Source organism: Mobula hypostoma, chromosome 23 (genome assembly GCF_963921235.1).
Source record: "Mobula hypostoma chromosome 23, sMobHyp1.1, whole genome shotgun sequence".
NCBI lineage: Eukaryota > Metazoa > Chordata > Chondrichthyes > Myliobatiformes > Myliobatidae > Mobula > Mobula hypostoma.
The window spans coordinates 52332988-52352502 of NC_086119.1; the positions used below are offsets into that span (position 1 = coordinate 52332988).

General features: G+C 48.3%; 1 protein-coding gene across 2 annotated transcripts in view; it reads left to right on the top strand.

Annotated features, from left to right (window-relative positions):
- atp2a3 (ATPase sarcoplasmic/endoplasmic reticulum Ca2+ transporting 3) overlaps nucleotides 1–19515 on the top strand; it is a 212196-nt gene that overhangs the window by 113362 nt on the left and 79319 nt on the right. For both annotated transcript variants that reach the window (XM_063031520.1, XM_063031519.1), the window contains exon 8: nucleotides 3296–3760. In XM_063031520.1, the coding sequence (XP_062887590.1) occupies nucleotides 3296–3760 (465 nt within the window). The remainder of the gene's footprint in view (nucleotides 1–3295; nucleotides 3761–19515) is intronic.

A 19515-nucleotide genomic window follows, 5' to 3' on the forward strand; every position in this document is an offset into this window, starting at 1 on the left:
TCTAGTGTATCCCCTTACATCTGTATCCTTTGATCCAGGATCAGTGACGATGGAATGGCAGAGCAGACTCGATGGACTGAATGGCCTAATTCTGCTCCTCTGTCTTATGGTCTTATGATCTAAATGTTAGATTAGGTTATGAAGACACGTAGTCCCCTTTTTATTGTCATTTAGTAATGCATGCATTAAGAAATGATACATTATTTCCTCCAGTGTGATATCACAAAACACAGGACAAACCAAGACTGAAAAAACTGACAAAACCATATAATTATAACATATAGTTACAAACAGTGTAACAATACCATAACTTGATGAAGAAAGTCCGTGAGCACAGTAAAGTTCAAAGTTTCTCAAATGTCCCACATCTCACGCAGACGGGAGAAGGAAGAAAAACTCTCCCTGCCATGCCGACCACAATCCAACTCTGAGTCATCCAAAAACTTCGAGCTCTGATCAGCTCTCCGACACCGAGTACTGAGCGGCATCTCTGCGGAATGATTCGACCTCCTTCTCGGTCGCCAAAAGCAGGCAAGGCTGGGGATTTTGAGGCCTACCCTCCGAAAGTTTCCCGACCACGCAGTAACGACAGCAGCGGACGGGCGTTTCAGAAATTTCTCCAGATGTTCCTCTGTGATTTCACGTCCATTCTCCATCAAATCAGAATTGTCCACAGCCCCTATTTAACAGATATGACATCATTTTTCACCGGAGAGCTGCCCACGCGTGGCGCGCTGCCATCGTCTCCTCCCGCCTTCAGCCACTTGTGTCTGTTCCATGTCAAGTTGGTTTAGTGCTCGAATCTGACGTTCTTACATCATTGTTTCCACTTTCCATCTGCTTAAGCAAGGGTGCAGAAGGAAATGTGGAGGTGTTTGAGAATGTAACCAACTGGTGGACTTGGGCAAGTGGCATCTTAAATGTAGATATTGAATTTGATAAAGGCCAAGTTGGCAAGTGGAGGTATTTTATCAGTGACATCTGTAGATGAACCTCCAGGAGGACCATTACCTTGTCTCAGGGTTGTAGGCTTACGTGCCTCGATAGACCGGAGAGTTCTCTCGGCTAGAGTCAGGGTCTTGTGCTTTGGCTCTTGGTAAGGTTACCCGTGCCAAACAGTTCAAAGGGTAGAGGCCTGACTAAGAGTGGTCCACCAGCCCTGCAATTTCAGGGATTCAACTCAGGACTAACAAACCTGACTGGTTTAAAGAAAAATTGTTACAGAAACAGCAATGAAGAATCCTCCTCCATCTGCGTGCAATAGTATGGACAGATAGAGATGGAGAACCTTCATGCTGCCCTAAGCATCAGCGGTGTAGTGGGCAGTAAGCTGTAGAATAACTCAACACTGACAGTTCAAAGTTGTAATTATGACAGTTGAAATATGTAGATAATCTGACAGGTGATAAACTGTCACCTCTGAGAGATTGCGAGCTCTCTCGGGTGGTGGGCTGTCACCTCTGAGAGACTGTGAGCTCTCCCGGGTGGTGGGCTGTCACCTCTGAGAGATTGTGAGCTCTCCCGGGTGGTGGGCTGTCACCTCTGAGAGATTGTGAGCTCTCCCGGGTGGTGGGCTGTCACCTCTGAGAGACTGTGAGCTCTCCCGGGTGGTGGGCTGTCACCTCTGAGAGACTGTGAGCTCTCCCGGGTGGTGGGCTGTCACCTCTGAGAGATTGTGAGCTCTCTCGGGTGGTGGGCTGTCACCTCTGAGAGATTGTGAGCTCTCCCGGGTGGTGGGCTGTCACCTCTGAGAGACTGTGAGCTCTCCCGGGTGGTGGGCTGTCACCTCTGAGAGACTGTGAGCTCTCCCGGGTGGTGGGCTGTCACCTCTGAGAGATTGTGAGCTCTCTCGGGTGGTGGGCTGTCACCTCTGAGACATTGTGAGCTCTCTAGGTTATTATGTAGTGCACGGAAGGCTTTTCCGATGCAGGGTGAAGAGTGAGAGCAAGATTTGTGAGGAGATCCTCTGACACTGTATGAGCAAGTTATTATCTGGGAAAATTGAAATTGCTTTTCTGAAAGGAATTAATTGAGGATCTTTGTAACAGACACATAGATAGCCAGCTGGTTTAAAGGAGACTGACAATAGCAGAGATCAGTTTATTGTATCAGACTGGCACTGGGAGTTTTGTAGTTGACTTTGCTATAAAGAACATAGTCCCTGGAGCAATTGTGTAGTTCACCTAACTCAGCAATAAGAAGGAAACGACATGGCTGCTGTGAAGGGGCTCAGAATACAAAACAGCAACAGGGCCTTCAGCCACTTGTGTCTGAACCAAACACAATGCCAATCTAAATCTCATCTGCCTGTAGCTGATCCATTCCCTGCATATTCATGCATCTGTCCAAAAGCTTCTTAAATGCCTCTATTGTATCTGCTTCCACCACTGTCCTAGGTACCCGTAACTCTGTGTATAAAAAAAACATTGACCCACACATCTCTGTTAAACTAAATGCATGCCCACTAGTGTTTGACACTTCTATCCTGGGGAAAATATTCTGAATGTCTACCTCTCATAATCTAATAAGCCTCTATCAAATCTCCCCACAGCCTCTGCTGTCCCAACCCAAGTGTGTCCAACCTCTCCTTATCACACATGCCTTCTAATCCAAGCAGCATCTTGGTGAACCTCTTTTGTGCCCTCCCCAAAGCCCCTACACTCTTCCTATAATGGGGTGACTAGAACTGCATGCACTAGGAATGAAAGGTTTTACTTAAAGCTAAACCCAGCAATCAAAATCTTTTTACAACTGTTCTTTCAATTCATATTCCATCTTGATAGCCTCCAACCTGGTGGCATCAACATCAACTTCTGCACCAATTTCCCTTCTGCTCCCCTCCCCTTTTGTTTTCCCCCAGTCCTATGGCTCCCTTCCCTTCCCCTCAACATTAATGGTTAGGTTCTTCCACTTATCACCTTCCTTTTATTCCCCGCCTCCTTCCCCAGCCACCCACTCTCCTTCCTCTTCACCCGGTCTCGCATATCACCTGCCAGCTTGTGTTCCTCCCTCCTCCCCCACCATCTTATTCTGGTATCTTATCCCCTTCCTTCCCAGTCTTGATGAAGGATCCCGGATTGAAACATCGACTGCTCATTTCCCTTCATAGATGCTGCCTGACCTGCTGAGTTCATCCAGCATTTTATGTGTGTGGCATGAAGCGTTATTTCATGCGGACAGTAATGATACTTTTAAAATTTAGGTGCCTTATTAAACTTCATTTCTCCTTTCATTTTTCCAGCTGACAATTGTTGGAGCCATTGCTGACCTTGCCTTTGCTTGCTGTTTCTCTCAGGGAACCAATATCGCGGCTGGGAAGGCGCTGGGTGTTGTGGTGGCCACAGCGGTCAACACGGAGATTGGCAAGATTCGCAACCAGATGGCGTCCACCGGCTGTGAGAAGACTCCTCTCCAGCAGAAGCTTGATGAGTTTGGCCAGCAGCTGTCCAAGGTGATATCTCTCATCTGCGTGGCTGTGTGGGTCATCAACATTGGGCACTTCAATGACCCCGTCCACGGAGGGTCCTGGGTACGTGGGGCCATCTACTATTTCAAGATTGCAGTGGCCTTAGCAGTGGCTGCCATTCCCGAGGGGCTGCCTGCTGTCATCACTACCTGCCTGGCCCTGGGTACCCGGCGCATGGCCAAGAAGAATGCCATCGTCAGGAGCCTTCCTTCCGTGGAGACGCTGGGCTGCACGTCAATCATCTGCTCCGACAAGACTGGCACGCTCACCACCAATCAGATGTCTGTCTGCAAGGTAAGCGGGTCAACCACTGACTGCCCATTCCTAACAACGTGCCCAATGCTATATCCTCTGCTGCTCAAGCCCGGACTGGTAGTGTTGTTGATAATGAGGAGAGAGTGTTAGGCTGCTGAATGACATTAATCAGCTGGTAAATTGGGCATGGCAGATTGAGTTTAATCTTGATGAGTATGAGGTGATGCATTTAAGTATAGGACACACAGTGTATTGTGAATGATAGGGCAAAGTTCAAAGGTCCCTGAAGATGGCGGAGCAGAAAGATATAAGATAGTGATGAAGACGTATGGGATACTTTCCTTCATTAGGGCACAGGATATAGGAACACAGATCTCTTTGTACAACACGCTGACAACATTACCTTTATTTGTCACATGTACATTGAAGCATACACTCAGTAGCCTCCTGTACCTAATAAAATAGCCAATGAGTGTGTATGTTTGTGGTCTTCTGCTGCTGTAGCCCATCCACTTCAAAGTTCGATGTGTTGTGTGCTCAGAGATGCTCTTCTGAACACCACTGTTGTAATGCATGGCTACTTGAGTTACTGTTGCCTTCCTGTCAGCTTGAACCAGTCTGGCTATTCTCCTCTGACCTCTCTCATTTACGAAGCATTTTTGCCTGCAGAACTGCTGCTCACTGGCTGTTTTTTGTTTTTTGCCCCCATTCTCTGTAAACTCCAGAGTCTGTTGTGGATGACAATCCCAGGGGATCAGCATTTTCTGATGTTCTGAAACCACTCCACCTGGCACCAACAATAACTCCATGGTCAAAGTCATTTACATCGCATTTCTTCCCCATTCTGATGTTTGGTCTGAACAACAACTAAACCCCTTGACCATGTCTGCATGCTTTTATACATTTATTGCTCAGATTAAACATCAGAATGGGGAAGTGATGTGATCGAAGAGATTTTAACCATGGAATGATTGTTGGTGGCAGACGGATTGTTTGAGTATCTCGAAACTGCTGATCTCCTGGGATTGTCGTCCACAACAGTCTCTAGAGTTTACAAAGAATGGTGTGGATAAACAAAAAATACCTAGTGAGTGGCAGTTCTGCAGGCAAAAATGCCTTCTTAATGCAAGAGCTCAGAGGAGAATGGCCAGACTTGTTCAAGCTGACAGGAACTCAAACAGCAGTGGTGTGCAGAAAAATCATCACTCAGTGTGCAGTTTGTTGAACCTTGAAGTGGATGGACCAACAACAGCAAGAGACCGCGAACATGTAGCAGGTGCCTAATAAAGGGGTGACTGAGTGTAGGCCTGGACGTGAGAGGCCAAAGGGCCCGTTTTTTGCTGCTGATTTTGTACACTTTCCCCCTAATCGTAATGTACTTGATCACAGCTGTGCTGTGAGAGACTGGGAGAACATGTACCACAGGGGCAGGACTACTGCATGCAGACCCTTGTCATAGAAGGTTTTGCCTTCAGTTCCATTTTCTTGGCTGGACTCATGATCTTTGGATGCCCCACTGTCCAAAAATCTGCACCTCCCACTGGCAAGCATATTCACAGTTCTTCAGTGTCAGGAATTCCAACCATCCTTCTACCTGTGTGCACACCTCCCATTCTCCATGTCTTACTGCAGACATCCCACCTCTCCCGGAAGTTCTGGGAGTCTCCCGCAAACTGATGGTGCTACCTCCCTGAAGTGAATTTTTGCAGGGTGGGATGTCTGTTACTGTTAAGCTCATTCTGTCATTCAGCATGGACACGGGTCCTTTAGCCTGCTCTATTCGTGCCTAACATCAACAGCTTAACTTACACTAACACCATTTTTATTCTTATCGGCCCACCAGGAATTCTACCACTCAGCTGCGCACTGGGCTATTAATCTACTACTCCACTCTTCTCTGGGATGTGGGGAGGGACCCAGAGCGTCTAGAAGGTCACAGGGAGAAAGTGTAAACTTGACACAGGTTGAAGCCGGGCTTCTGGTGGTACCAGCTGCACCACTGTTCTATCCTCACAGACAATCTTCTTGCTTTTTCTCATTCAAAGAAGGCCAGTGTTCCCAGTTGTATACCTAATCCCCTGTATTCTAACTTCTGGTATTTCTACAATCTCTCTAAATACCCCCATAGTATCAACTTTTAATTTTCATCAATATCTTAGTCCATTTAAACAATGTTTTGGCATTCTGTTGTACCGGAGTGTAAACCCTTGCCCTTCCCCACGCTAAACCCCATCTGCCGCGGTTTCCCCACAAACATGCCCTGTCAATGTCCCTGTAGGCTCGGTGTCCTCTTGGCAATTTGCTTTCCCACTTATCGAAGATCACCAAACTCTGAGCCAACATTCCCAGTGCCCGTCTCACTTTCCAGGCAACGTCCGTTCACTAGCGCTCACTGCCAGTACAGGATTTAATCCCATACCTGTCGTACGCAGATCAGATCCACGTTTTCCCGTTTTGTGACGGGTTGCAGGGAGAGTGGTTTATTACAGACTGGAACACACGTTTGTCATTGTCCCTGCTGCATGGTCAATAGTTCGGCATTACGTCATTTGGGGTTTTACAGGAACTTAACACTGAGTTACATTTAGATTGTGGAAACACAAAGCGGATTGACTATTGAGAATGCTGCTGTCAGATTCCCATCTATCATAAGTGATATCAGTGATTTATTACACTTGTTAATGAGTTATTACAAAGCAAAGATTTGTTCTCCATGGGTTCTTCATCATTAGAAATGGTCACTCTCATGGCAACGAACTCCTAAATAAAAGCAAACAGAACATAGAGCAGTACAGCAATGTTCGGCCCTCAATGTTATGACAACCCAATTAAATTAGTAATCAAATGGCCAACTAAACTAACCCCTTCTGCCTACACAATGCCCAAATCCTTCCATTTCCCTACATTCATTGCCTATCTAAGCATCTCGTAAAAATTCCTGCTACCATCTCTGTACACAAAAAAACTCTAGCGCCTCACATTTCCTTTGAACCTACACCTTCTCACCTCTGACCTCTGGTATTAGACTTTTCAACCCTGGGATAAAAGATGCTCTTTCTCCACTGTCTATGCCTCTCATAATCTTATAAACCTCTATCAGAGCTCTCCTCAGTCCCCAATGCTCCAGAGCAAACCGCCCAAGTGTGTCCAACACATGCCATCTACTTGAGGCAGCATCCTGGAGATCCTCTTCTGCAACTTCTCCAAAGCTTTGACATCCTTCCTATAATGGAGAGACCAGAACTGTATGCAATCCTTCAGACACGGCCTAACTAGAATCTTACAAAGTTGAACCACCCTATCAACCTCTGTGGGTAACTTAAAAACACCAATCTTGCTGGTCATGCCGAAATAATATAAAGGAAGAAATTCTGGGGTCCAAGCCATGAACTTGAACTCAACAATCACTCTGCTCATTCATCAGCACTGTTAAGAGTCTTGCCCCTTAACAGTGTGCAACACTTCACATTTGGCCAGGTTAAACTCTTCACATTTGTGTTAAATTCCATCTGCCATTTCTCCAAGCTTACTAACCTATCCATCTATAGTTTCATCTAGGACATCTATATAGATCACAAACAGCAGAGGTCTGAGTACAGATCCCTACAGAACACCACTAATCACAGACCTGTAGCTAAAATAAGTCCCTTCAACCACTGCCCTCTTTTTTTTCAATCGACAAGTCAGTTCTGACTCCAAATGACCAATTCACCATGGATCCCATGGATCTTCATCGTCTAGATGAGCTTCCCATGAGGGACCTTGTCAAATGTCTTACTAAAATCCATTCTTACAACATCCACAGCTCTACCTTCATCAATCACCCTCATCACTTCATCAAAAAAACTCAATCACGTTAGTAAGACACAACTTACCCCACACAAAGTCACGCTGGCTCTCCCTATTTAGGCTGTGGTTTTCCAAATGCTTATAAATCCTGTCCCTAAGAAATCTCTCCAGTAGCTTCCCTACCATCTGACTATAGTTTCGTGGATCATCCCTGGTTCCTTTTTTTGGTTAATGGAACAACATTAGCTACTCACTGGCCTTCTGTGACCTCACTTGTGGTTAACGAGGACCCAAAGATATTGGTCAAGGCCCCAGCAATATACTGGCCTCTCTATAACCAGTGGCATATCCTATCAGGTCCTGGGGATTTATCCACTTTGATGCTCTTTAAGAGACCCAACACATCCTTCCTTTTTACCCCGAAAAGCCCTTTCATATTAATATGTTCAGCACTGATCTCCCTATCGTTCAGGTGCTTCTCCTTGGTAAATACTGATGTAAGGTACTCATCAAGGACCTCACCCACCTGTTCATCAAGGACGTCGTCCACATCCTCCACATCCAAGCAAATGTTCCTCCTTTATCCTCTCTCTAGTTATCCTCTTGCTCTTGATGTATGTATAGAATGCCTTGGGATTCTCTTTAATCCTACTTGCCAAAGACTTTTCATGGTCCTTTCTAGCTTTCCTCATTCCATACTTGAGTTCTTTTCGGGCTTCTTTATAGTCTCAAGGGCTCTGTTTAATTCTAAGCTTCCTAATATTTGCAGACTTTTCCTTTTTCTTCTTGTCACCTCACTCAACATCCAAGATTCTCTTACCCTGCCGTCCTTGTCCTTCCTTCTGACTGGAACATACCTGTCCTGTACTCTGTAGTTGGTCTTTGAACATCCTGCACACGTCAGATGTGGACTTGCCCAAAAGAGCTGTTCCCAATTAATTCTCCCCTGTTCCTGCTTAATGCTGTCGTAATTTGCCCTGCTCCAAGCTGATACTCCCCCACAAGGTTCATACTTATCCTTATCTATCTTAAAATTTAAAGAGTTCCGGTCACTGATCCCTAACTGCTTGCTCACTGAAAGGGTGGTCACCCAGCCATGGCCAGGCTCATTACCCAATACCAACCCCTTGTTGGACAATCGGAGCATATTCTGGAACTTCCAATCCAAAACACCAAATGAATGAAATTCTCAGCAGGCCTCCCTCTGCCCAGATGAAGCCTGACCTGTTGTGTTTTTCCAACACTTTCAGTTTGTATCATTCTGTTATTTGTAGGTTTATTAGAAGTCCTGTTACTCAGCTAATCATATAGTTGTCAAGTGTAAGGATCCAAAAGCTGGTCTTGAACGAGGGCATATGTTGGGTCCAGGTACTGCCACCACATATGTAAATGACTTAACATGGGAGATGAAAACTTAGGAGAACACAATTGTTCACAACCTTTCATGATTCCATATTGAGGAATTTAGAGCTCTGACCAAATTATTGATTATGAGATTCCTTTTTCAATCTATATCACAGTTTAGCCTGCATTACATGCTCTTCATTGAACTCAGACTTCTAAACATTACATTTTCATTATTGACCTAAAGTTCATGGAGGAAAAGCTAAATGTACTTCGAATGCAAGAAATTGGATTTCCCAGCTGGGGAGAGAGACTTGTACATCAACTATCAGGATTAATGGCAGATTAGTATAAATGTGCAGTTAATGGTCCGCGTGAACTCAGTGGGATCTGTGGTTCTCATGATCCTATGAACACGGATAACCTCCCAGAATGGGTATGCAAATCATATATCACAAAATAGATCCGTTACAGGTGGGGAACTGTGGTAAAAAGGACACAGAGACGATATGGAAGGATTTTAGCTGGTGTAAGGGAAAAAATAAGTGACCCAGGATAGAACTAATTCAAAGAAAAAATAAAATTAACAATAAAAATGCATTCTGTTTCGAAGGAGTGGAACTAAGAACTTGGAAACAGAATTAAAGCTAATTAGACCAGTTATGTGGACAGTGCTGACTTTAAACTTTTCCCTGTGGTAGAAGAGGGAATAGGTTTGAAAGTTTAGTTGGAGTTTTGAATGAGTGAGTGGAGGAGACAGGTACTCTTGACAGGAGAGAAGTAGCTAGATAACCATTTAAACCATCTGAGAGAATTACTGATCAAGGCTGTTGAATGGCATTTGTATAGATAAGCATAGGTATTAACATTTCAGTGACCTCTAACCCCAACGACTCTGGGGAGGCAATGAAGTTTTTACAAGGGGAATAACTAGATGAGAATTACAGCTGTTAGAAAAGATTGGACCAAGCAGCAGATCTTGCACTGGAAAGGAACGGCGGATGGTGACCTGGTTTGATCATTTTGATTTGAGTGACATCAGCTCAAACTCTAACACAGCAGTCTGAGAATTTGAGTTAACTTTCATAATGCTGGTGTAGAAGGCCAGTGATTAGTAAACGTGGCCATGGACCAGTGATTAGCCCAACAACTCTCACAGCTTCAGCAGCATCCTCCAGGGAAAGAAACTGACGGCTTTTGATATAACCCCAGACTGGTATCACCATGACTGATTTACCTGTGGCCTAGTCCCTTGGGTGTATCAAGACAGAGCAGCAAGTCACAAGGAATGCCTTGGACATGGTTGGGGAAATGCAGTTGATATAATCTTGGTACCTTAAGAATTAAAAAAAACTGGAAGAATCCTTGTATAGTTGAACACTGTAAAATAAATAGTTAAATTAACTATTAAGTAGGTGATATAAATATTTAACTAAACCAGTGAAACTACCAGTGTTAATCTGAAATGGCTGTTAGATTTTCATTAATAGGAAGCAAGTGCAATTTTGAAAAGTGATCTTCCAAATGGGCATAGTGACTAAAGTGACATTTAATTTCCACCCCCCCCCCCCGTTATTCTGTCTCCTTTTCCATGGTAAAGTGTGAGAGTTGTTTTGAAGGCACCTCGGAGTTGGAGCTGATCGGGTTGTCAGATTCCTTGCCTCAGAGGTCACTAAGAACAATTAAGTTTGTCAACAATTGAGTTCAAGCTCCCTACTAGGTGGGGTACATCACTGGTTAGGGCCCAGATTGTGTATTGGGTATAGTTCTGGTAAGCACCATTCACAGGGAAGATGTGCTTGTGCTGGAGAGGGTGGGGAGGAGATTTATGAGGATGTTGCTAGGACTAGAAATTGGTAGCCATGTAAAAGATTAAGTGGGCTAGGTGTGTTATATTTGGAACAGACAGAGCTGAGGGGAGCTGAACTGAGATGTATGAATTTGAAAGGCTTTGATGGAATAAATACAAGAAGGTCCTATTTTCCTTAGTAAAGTGGTCAAACGGCTCATTTAAAGGAACTAAAGAGTTAAAGAAGAAAAGGGGAAAAGTAAATTTCTAGAAGCTGGCAAAGTTCTGGAAGGGTGATGAGGTCAAAGTCTTTGGATGAGGTCCTGAAGCGCTGTGGATGGCAGGTTAGTGGCCCTGAGCAAGGAGGTGGAACGAGGTTAGTTAGCTCTTCACTTAGCGTGGACAAGATGGATAGCTTTTGTGCAGTAAATTCTGAGAATCTGTGATTGGCACGGAGCAAAATCTCACCATCAACATTATGTTGCTGGAGTCTATCAGAGCAGCAAGTAGTCGATGGCGGGGGAGAGTGACTAGATGGCAAAATGAATGCACTGGAATGGAATCCTAACTATACTTATTTAAAGGGAAAACCTATGCTTAGTGAGATCACATGGAAATGTATAAACGGCTATCAGGCAGAGAACAGGAATTCTGCAGATGCTGGAAATTCAAGCAATACAACAGGTAGTCCTGACGAAGGGTCTCGGCCTGAAACGTCGACAGTACCTCTTCCTGGAGATGCTGCCTGGCCTGCTGTGTTCACCAGCAACTTTGATGTATCAGGCAGAGACGGTGTTTAAAGAGAAAGAGAGTCATGTAATCAGAGAGAAAGTGACAACACATGATTTGTAATCTGGTTGGCAGACTGGAAGAAGGAATGCAGCCCCTTTGTTGGGAGTTGTGTTTAGCTTTGTGTATTGTGTGCAGCCAGTTCACAGATTGGTCAGTTTTTAATCGAGGTTCCATCTGCCTTCTTGAACCCAGTGGCTCAATATCGAATGAGAGGCAGAGTTGGTCTGCCGACCCAACCTGTATTTGTCCCTCAGATAACATCACTGAAGTGATATAACGGTCGAGGTGTGTTCTTCCACTGTGGAGATGGGACCTCGTGCACAAAGTCACTGCCGACTTTCCTGCCAGAGACCCTTCCAATTTTGCTGCATTCTGAGCAATGACTGTGGCCACAGAAATCCAACAGCTCATCTTGCCCATGTTGCTTGGCTGACTGTGAGCTTTTGTTTGGACTCTTCCCAACTTGTTGGATGTTTTCCTTCTCAAGGGGACTTGCCAGTGGATAAAGTAAGATTCATGAAGTTAATCTTGCCAAGTTAGTAACATAGGATGCTGCTGCTTTGACAGTATAGAGAAGACAGTTTGAAGCCGTTGATTGCTGTTCAGATTGACATCCTTGGCTGCTGTGCAAGGGTTGTATGGTGCTGCCTTAATCGCCTTTATTGCTTTCTTACCTCTCCAGGTAGTTTGTGTGTCCAGCTCCCCTCTATCGCAGGTTTCTCCAGGTAGTTTGTGTGTCCAGCTCCCCTCTATCGCAGGTTTCTCCAGGTAGTTTGTGCGTCCAGCTCCCCTCTATTGCAGGTTTCTCCAGGTAGTTTGTGCGTCCAGCTCCCCTCTATTGCAGGTTTCTCCAGGTAGTTTGTGAGTCCAGCTCCCCTCTGTTGCAGGTTTCTCCAGATAGTTTGTGCGTCCAGCTCCCCTCTATTGCAGGTTTCTCCAGGTAGTTTGTGAGTCCAGCTCCCCTCTGTTGCAGGTTTCTCCAGGTAGTTTGTGTGTCCAGCTCCCCTCTATTGCAGGTTTCTCCAGGTAGTTTGTGTGTCCAGCTACCCTCTATTGCAGGTTTCTCCAGGTAGTTTGTGCGTCCAGCTCCCCTCTATTGCAGGTTTCTCCAGGTAGTTTGTGCGTCCAGCTCCCCTCTGTTGCAGGTTTCTCCAGGTAGTTTGTGCGTCCAGCTCCCCTCTATTGCAGGTTTCTCCAGGTAGTTTGTGTGTCCAGCTACCCTCTATTGCAGGTTTCTCCAGGTAGTTTGTGCGTCCAGCTCCCCTCTATTGCAGGTTTCTCCAGGTAGAGTACTTGCTGATTGATAAGCTTGCTTTGAAGCAGGAGGGGTCAAGTTCATTCCTTTCTTTCCATTCGAGCCCTCGGCTCATCTCTGGGTCTAGCTTTCATGTTGTGGGGGTTGGGGGGGGCGGTGTTCTGTTGGTGCTTGTTCCCTCATCTCTGCATCCATCCAGGATTTTTGGAATTGCTCAGGATCCAGCAACATTGGGAGGTCACTCAGTGGTACAGCGTACAGCCACTTTGTGTACGGCTGCTGACCCTTGTCGCTCCTACTCTAGTCTGGGCAGTTTTCTGGCTCCCTAAAGGTACGGGTACTTGGGTATCCCTTCTACTTCCTTAGCCAAGGCTGCATCCTCTGAAGCCAGTTCAGTTGGTTTAGTGTTAACTGTGGTCTCAAAGACAGCTCCCACCCCCAGAAACCTGGGTTCAATCCTGACCTTGGAGTTTGTACGTGACTGCATGGGTTCCTCCGGCTGTCCCAATTTCCTCTCGTGTTCCAAAGACATGCAGGCTGGTAGGTGAATTGCTCCTATTGAGTAGTTGAGTGGAATCTGTGAGGGAATGAGGGGGAAATGATTCGTGTGGGATTGTGTGAATGGGCGGGCGATGGTCTGCACCGATGCAATGGGCTGAAGGGCCTGTTTCTGTGCTGTGTGTCTCTACGACCGTAACACTTCGCCTGGAGCAGGGCTCTCTCCTATGTGCTTCCAGATAAGGGTCATTCTACTCTAACTCACGTTGTTGGCTCTAGCCACAGGCCCTTTCCATTTGAGCTCTGGTCCGGGGAAGGCATGGTATTGTTTCCTGCAGTTCAGTCCCAGCTGGCACAGTCAGATTAGCATGCTGCCCAGTCTGCATCTGTTTTCTGGACCCATCATGTTTAGCTGTCTTCAGGCAGACAACGGGGGAGTGCCGTTTAGTTTCTGACCCCCCCCCCCACCTCCTCTAGAGATGGTTGGAGCTGTGCTGGCGAAGGCCTGGTCACAACCACGTGTGGTGCCTTGGTTTGAGAATGAGGAGGCGCACACTGAGCGTCCTGGGGCAGGGCTTCATGATCCGACCTTCTGACAGCATGGGCAGGGAGGAGCTTGGTGTACAACTCTGGGTTCATGCGGAGGCCCTTCATCGCAATCCCATTTCATGGGATCGTGCTGTGCCCTGCTCCGGCAGTCCCTCATTAACTGGGCAGTCTGTCATTCTGTTGCTATTGTACTGTTTGTTCTCTGCTTTCTGTCTCTGTATCAAGTCTGCTGTCCCCAGGGTGTACTGAGTTTTGCATTTGGTGAATTCAGTAATGGCCCCCTCCCCAGGGCTGAGTTCAGTAGATTTGAAAGAAAGGTGTAAGGTCTGCCAGTTTTAAATCTGCACCAATGTGAGGCAGATTTCAAGAGCACAATGATCCCTTCAACAGTGGTTTGTCCTGTGCCAAATGTCCATAGTCTTCTCCTCTTTGCCAAAACACAGGAGGCCCTTCAGACCATCATTCCATCAGTCCTATTCCCCCCTCTTTATCCCTCTCCATCCCGGCAGCTTATGTCCATCGGCTTCTCTTTGCTGCTTTTGCCACTTACCAGCACTAAGGGGTATTTTACAGGAGGCATTTAACTCACCTTTGGGAGGTGAGAAGCTACAGAGCACCCAGGGTAACTCATGGCAGTATCGATCAGTATTGATCGGGGGTTAACTGTCAGCTTGTGGGTACAGAGCACCCAGGGTAACCCATGGCAGTATCGATCAGTATTGATCGGGGGTTAACTGTCAGTTTGTGGGTACAGAGCACCCAGGGTAACCCATGGCAGTATCGATCAGTATTGATCGGGGATTAACTGTCAGTTTGTGGGTACAGAGCACCCAGGGTAACCCCATGGCAGTATCGATCAGTATTGATCGGGGGTTAACTGTCAGCTTGTGGGTACAGAGCACCCAGGGTAACCCATGGCAGTATCGATCAGTATTGATCGGGGGTTAACTGTCAGCTTGTGGGTACAGAGCACCCAGGGTAACCCCATGGCAGTATTGATCAGGAGGTTAACTGTCAGCTTGTGGGTACAGAGAATCCAGGGTAACCCATGGCAGTATCAATCAGGGGGTTAACTGTCAGTTTGTGGGCACAGAGCACCCAGGGTAACCCATGGCAGTATCGATCAGTATTGATCAGGGGGTTAACTGTCAGTTTGTGGGTACAGAGCACCCAGGGTAACTCATGGCAGTATCAGTCAGGGGGTTAACTGTCAGTTTGTGGGGGGCTGGCATATTTCCCCGTGAGTGAGTCCACACGAGATCTGCTCAACCCTGTGCATGATGGTCACCAGAGGGTGCCCGGTAGCCCAGGGGCATTACTTGATCGTTGCTAGGAACACTTGCATCTCCAAACTCACGGCATCTTTGTTGTGTAAGCCACTGAGCCAACTTATGCAGGAGTTTCCATTCATGGAATCAGTCCAGCACCTGCATGAGCGACCCGGGCTAATCTGAACAGTTGATTTTGCAAGGTCCATGTGATCCCGTTGCTACACTTAAGAGCGCTGTATTTCATGGGTCTTGTCTTCAGCCACTTCAGGTCAGCACAAGTAAACAAAATTTAAAACATCTTTATTTGGTATTTCATATTTGTAGGGACATTGCTTTATGAAATTTATATTCCATACAGCCCTACCTGCTCTGCGATCTTCCCAATCTCCAGTGTTAGCGTGTCGGGGAGCTCAGTGACCACGCTGACCAAAGAGAGAGTGAGCAGCGAATGTAGCTGGTGTGAGTCATGTCTCCCCCACCCTCACCCTCCCACTCTCCAAGCGCTGGTGCTGTTGGTTTCAACAGTTGCCTGTAAACATTGCCCCTGACTTCTCTGACACCATAGCACCAATGACTGTGAAATGCTTTAGGGTGTCCAGAAGACATGAAAGCAACATGGAGACACACAGTCCTCTCTGTGTCCATGCTACAAGAAAAGGGGAGACCCTGCTTGTATTGATGGTGCCCCCACCCCGCATCCCCACGGACATGGGGAAGTCAGGGTTAACCTGGGTATAAAAGTTTTGCCTGGCAGCAGCCAGAGGTAAATTTTGTCCTGATTCTCCTGAAGCAGTTCATTCAGTCTTTCCCAAAACCAGCGCCAAACATGAACTTCAAGCTCTGTTGACGTCAGCCATTGAGTTTCTAGTGCAAGTCCCTTTCATCACCTGATAATTATATTGCAGATGTGGGATCGTGTTTTACAACGGGTGGTTTGCGAGGGTGGTGCTACCTGGGGCAGCTTGCTACATCAGCCTCTGACCACAGAGACTGAAACAGTTTGAAATGTTCCTCTTGCTCAGGGAGAGGGCTGGCTTTCCGGTGTAGTAGAAGGCGAGATCCTTCTAGTGCAATGAGTGGGCAGAAGTAAAGAGCCAACACTCGTTTAAAAGGAATGTGCCCATAGATGTGGACATCAGAGTATTTCAGTCAGTGGCCTGCTTTTCATGTTGCTGTTATAGTCTGGGAAAGATGCAGTGTGCACAGTAAACTTTCACAAACAGGAGTGTTCGAGACACAAGGGACTGCAGACTGGAATTTGGAGCAACACACAAACTCAGCAGGTCAGGCAGCATCAAAAGAGAGCAAGGGATGGTTGATGTTTTGGATTAAGACCCTTCATCTGGACTGACCCTACAATTTATCGGAAATGTGGGAAATGGCCAGGGCAGTGATTGGCTGGAAACACTGGGCAGTGCCATGATTAGGTTCCTTTCAAATCTCCTCAGGTGGGTAAATGGGGGCCAACTTTAATATTCCATCCGTGGGGCAGTGCTGTACTTCAAGTTCTCCAGTGTTTATGCTTGGGAACTTTAAACCCACACCCTCTGGCTGGGAAATGATGCAAGTGCTACTGGTACCTTCTCTCCATGTCCCAAACAGACACCCGCTGTCAGGAAATGCTCTGACTTGTCTCTCCCACTCCTGACCCCACTGTCAGGGAATGCTCTGGCTTGTCTCCTGCTCCTGACCCCACTGTCAGGGAATACCCTGGCTTGTCTCCTGCTCCTGACCCCACTGTCAGGGAATACCCTGGCTTGTCTCTCCTGCTCCTGACCCCACTGTCAGGGAATGCTCTGGCCTGTCTCTTGCTCCTGACCCTACTGTCAGGGAATGCTCTGGCTTGTCTCTCCCACTCCTGACCCCACTGTCAGGGAATGCTCTGGCTTGTCTCCTGCTCCTGACCCCACTGTCAGGGAATACCCTGGCTTGTCTCTCCCACTCCTGACCCCACTGTCAGGGAATGCTCTGGCTTGTCTCCTGCTCCTGACCCTACTGTCAGGAAATGCCCTGGCTTGTCTCCTGCTTCTGGCCCCACTGTCAGGGAATGCTCTGGCCTGTCTCTCCTACTCCTGACCCCTCTGTCAGGGAATGCCCTGGCTTGTCTCTCCCACTCCTGACCCCACTGTCAGGGAATGCTCTGGCTTGTCTCTCCCACTCCGGACCCCTCTGTCAGGGAATGCTCTGGCTTGTCTCTCCCACTCCTGACCCCTCTGTCAGGGAATGCCCTGGCTTGTCTCTCCCACTCCTGACCCCTCTGTCAGGGAATGCTCTGGCTTGTCTCTCCCACTCCTGACCCCTCTGTCAGGGAATGCCCTGGCTTGTCTCTCCCACTCCTGACCCCACTGTCAGGGAATGCCCTGGCTTGTCTCTCCCACTCCTGACCCCTCTGTCAGGGAATGCCCTGGCTTGTCTCTCCCACTCCTGACCCCACTGTCAGGGAATGCCCTGGCTTGTCTCTCCCACTCCTGACCCCACTGTCAGGGAATGCCCTGGCTTGTCTCTCCCACTCCTGACCCCTCTGTCAGGGAATGCCCTGGCTTGTCTCTCCCACTCCTGACCCCACTGTCAGGGAATGCCCTGGCTTGTCTCTCCCACTCCTGACCCCACTGTCAGAGAATGCCCTGGCTTGTCTCTCCTGCTCCTGACCCCACTGTCAGGGAATGCCCTGGCTTGTCTCTCCCACTCCTGACCCCTCTGTCAGGGAATGCTCTGGCTTGTCTCTCCCACTCCTGACCCCTCTGTCAGGGAATGCCCTGGCTTGTCTCTCCCACTCCTGACCCCACTGTCAGGGAATGCCCTGGCTTGTCTCTCCTGCTCCTGACCCCACTGTCAGGGAATGCCCTGGCTTGTCTCTCCTGCTCCTGACCCCACTGTCAGGGAATGCCCTGGACTTGTCTCTCCTGCTCCTGACCCCACTGTCAGGGAATGCTCTGGCTTGTCTCCTGCTCCTGACCCCTCTGTCAGGGAATGCCCTGGCTTGTCTCCTTCTTCTGGCCCCACTGTCAGGGAATGCCCTGGCTTGTCTCTCCTGCTCCTGACCCCACTGTCAGGGAATGCTCTGGCTTGTCTCCTGCTCCTGACCCTACTGTCAGGGAATGCCCTGGCTTGTCTCTCCCACTCCTGACCCCTCTGTCAGGGAATGCTCTGGCTTGTCTCTCCCACTCCTGACCCCTCTGTCAGGGAATGCCCTGGCTTGTCTCTCCCACTCCTGACCCCTCTGTCAGGGAATGCTCTGGCTTGTCTCCTGCTCCTGACCCTACTGTCAGGGAATGCTCTGGCTTGTCTCTCCCACTCCTGACCCCACTGTCAGGGAATGCTCTGGCTTGTCTCTCCCACTCCTGACCCCACTGTCAGGGAATGCCCTGGCTTGTCTCTCCCACTCCTGACCCCACTGTCAGGGAATGCCCTGGCTTGTCTCTCGCACTCCTGACCCCACTGTCAGGGAATGCCCTGGCTTGTCTCTCCCACTCCTGACCCCACTGTCAGGGAATGCTCTGGCTTGTCTCCTGCTCCTGACCCCTCTGTCAGGGAATGCTCTGGCTTGTCTCCTGCTCCTGACCCCTCTGTCAGGGAATGCCCTGGCTTGTCTCCTTCTTCTGGCCCCACTGTCAGGGAATGCCCTGGCTTGTCTCTCCTGCTCCTGACCCCACTGTCAGGGAATGCTCTGGCTTGTCTCCTGCTCCTGACCCTACTGTCAGGGAATGCCCTGGCTTGTCTCTCCCACTCCTGACCCCTCTGTCAGGGAATGCTCTGGCTTGTCTCTCCCACTCCTGACCCCTCTGTCAGGGAATGCCCTGGCTTGTCTCTCCCACTCCTGACCCCTCTGTCAGGGAATGCTCTGGCTTGTCTCCTGCTCCTGACCCTACTGTCAGGGAATGCTCTGGCTTGTCTCTCCCACTCCTGACCCCACTGTCAGGGAATGCTCTGGCTTGTCTCTCCCACTCCTGACCCCACTGTCAGGGAATGCCCTGGCTTGTCTCTCCCACTCCTGACCCCACTGTCAGGGAATGCCCTGGCTTGTCTCTCGCACTCCTGACCCCACTGTCAGGGAATGCCCTGGCTTGTCTCTCCCACTCCTGACCCCACTGTCAGGGAATACCCTGGCTTGTCTCTCGCACTCCTGACCCCACTGTCAGGGAATGCCCTGGCTTGTCTCCTGCTCCTGACCCCACTGTCAGGGAATGCCCTGGCTTGTCTCTCGCACTCCTGACCCCACTGTCAGGGAATGCCCTGGCTTGTCTCCTGCTCCTGACCCCACTGTCAGGGAATGCCCTGGCTTGTCTCTCGCACTCCTGACCCCTCTGTCAGGGAATGCCCTGGCTTGTCTCTCGCACTCCTGTTGTCTGAAAGCTGACGGCACATTCTTACTGCTCAGAGTTCATTCTGCTGGAGTTCAGCAGGGTCACCAATGAGCAGTACGGACAAGGACACAATGCAGGATTAGTGTGTCAAAAGCAGGGAACAGGAGTAAGATCACCACCACCAGGTTAAGAAGTGATTCTAC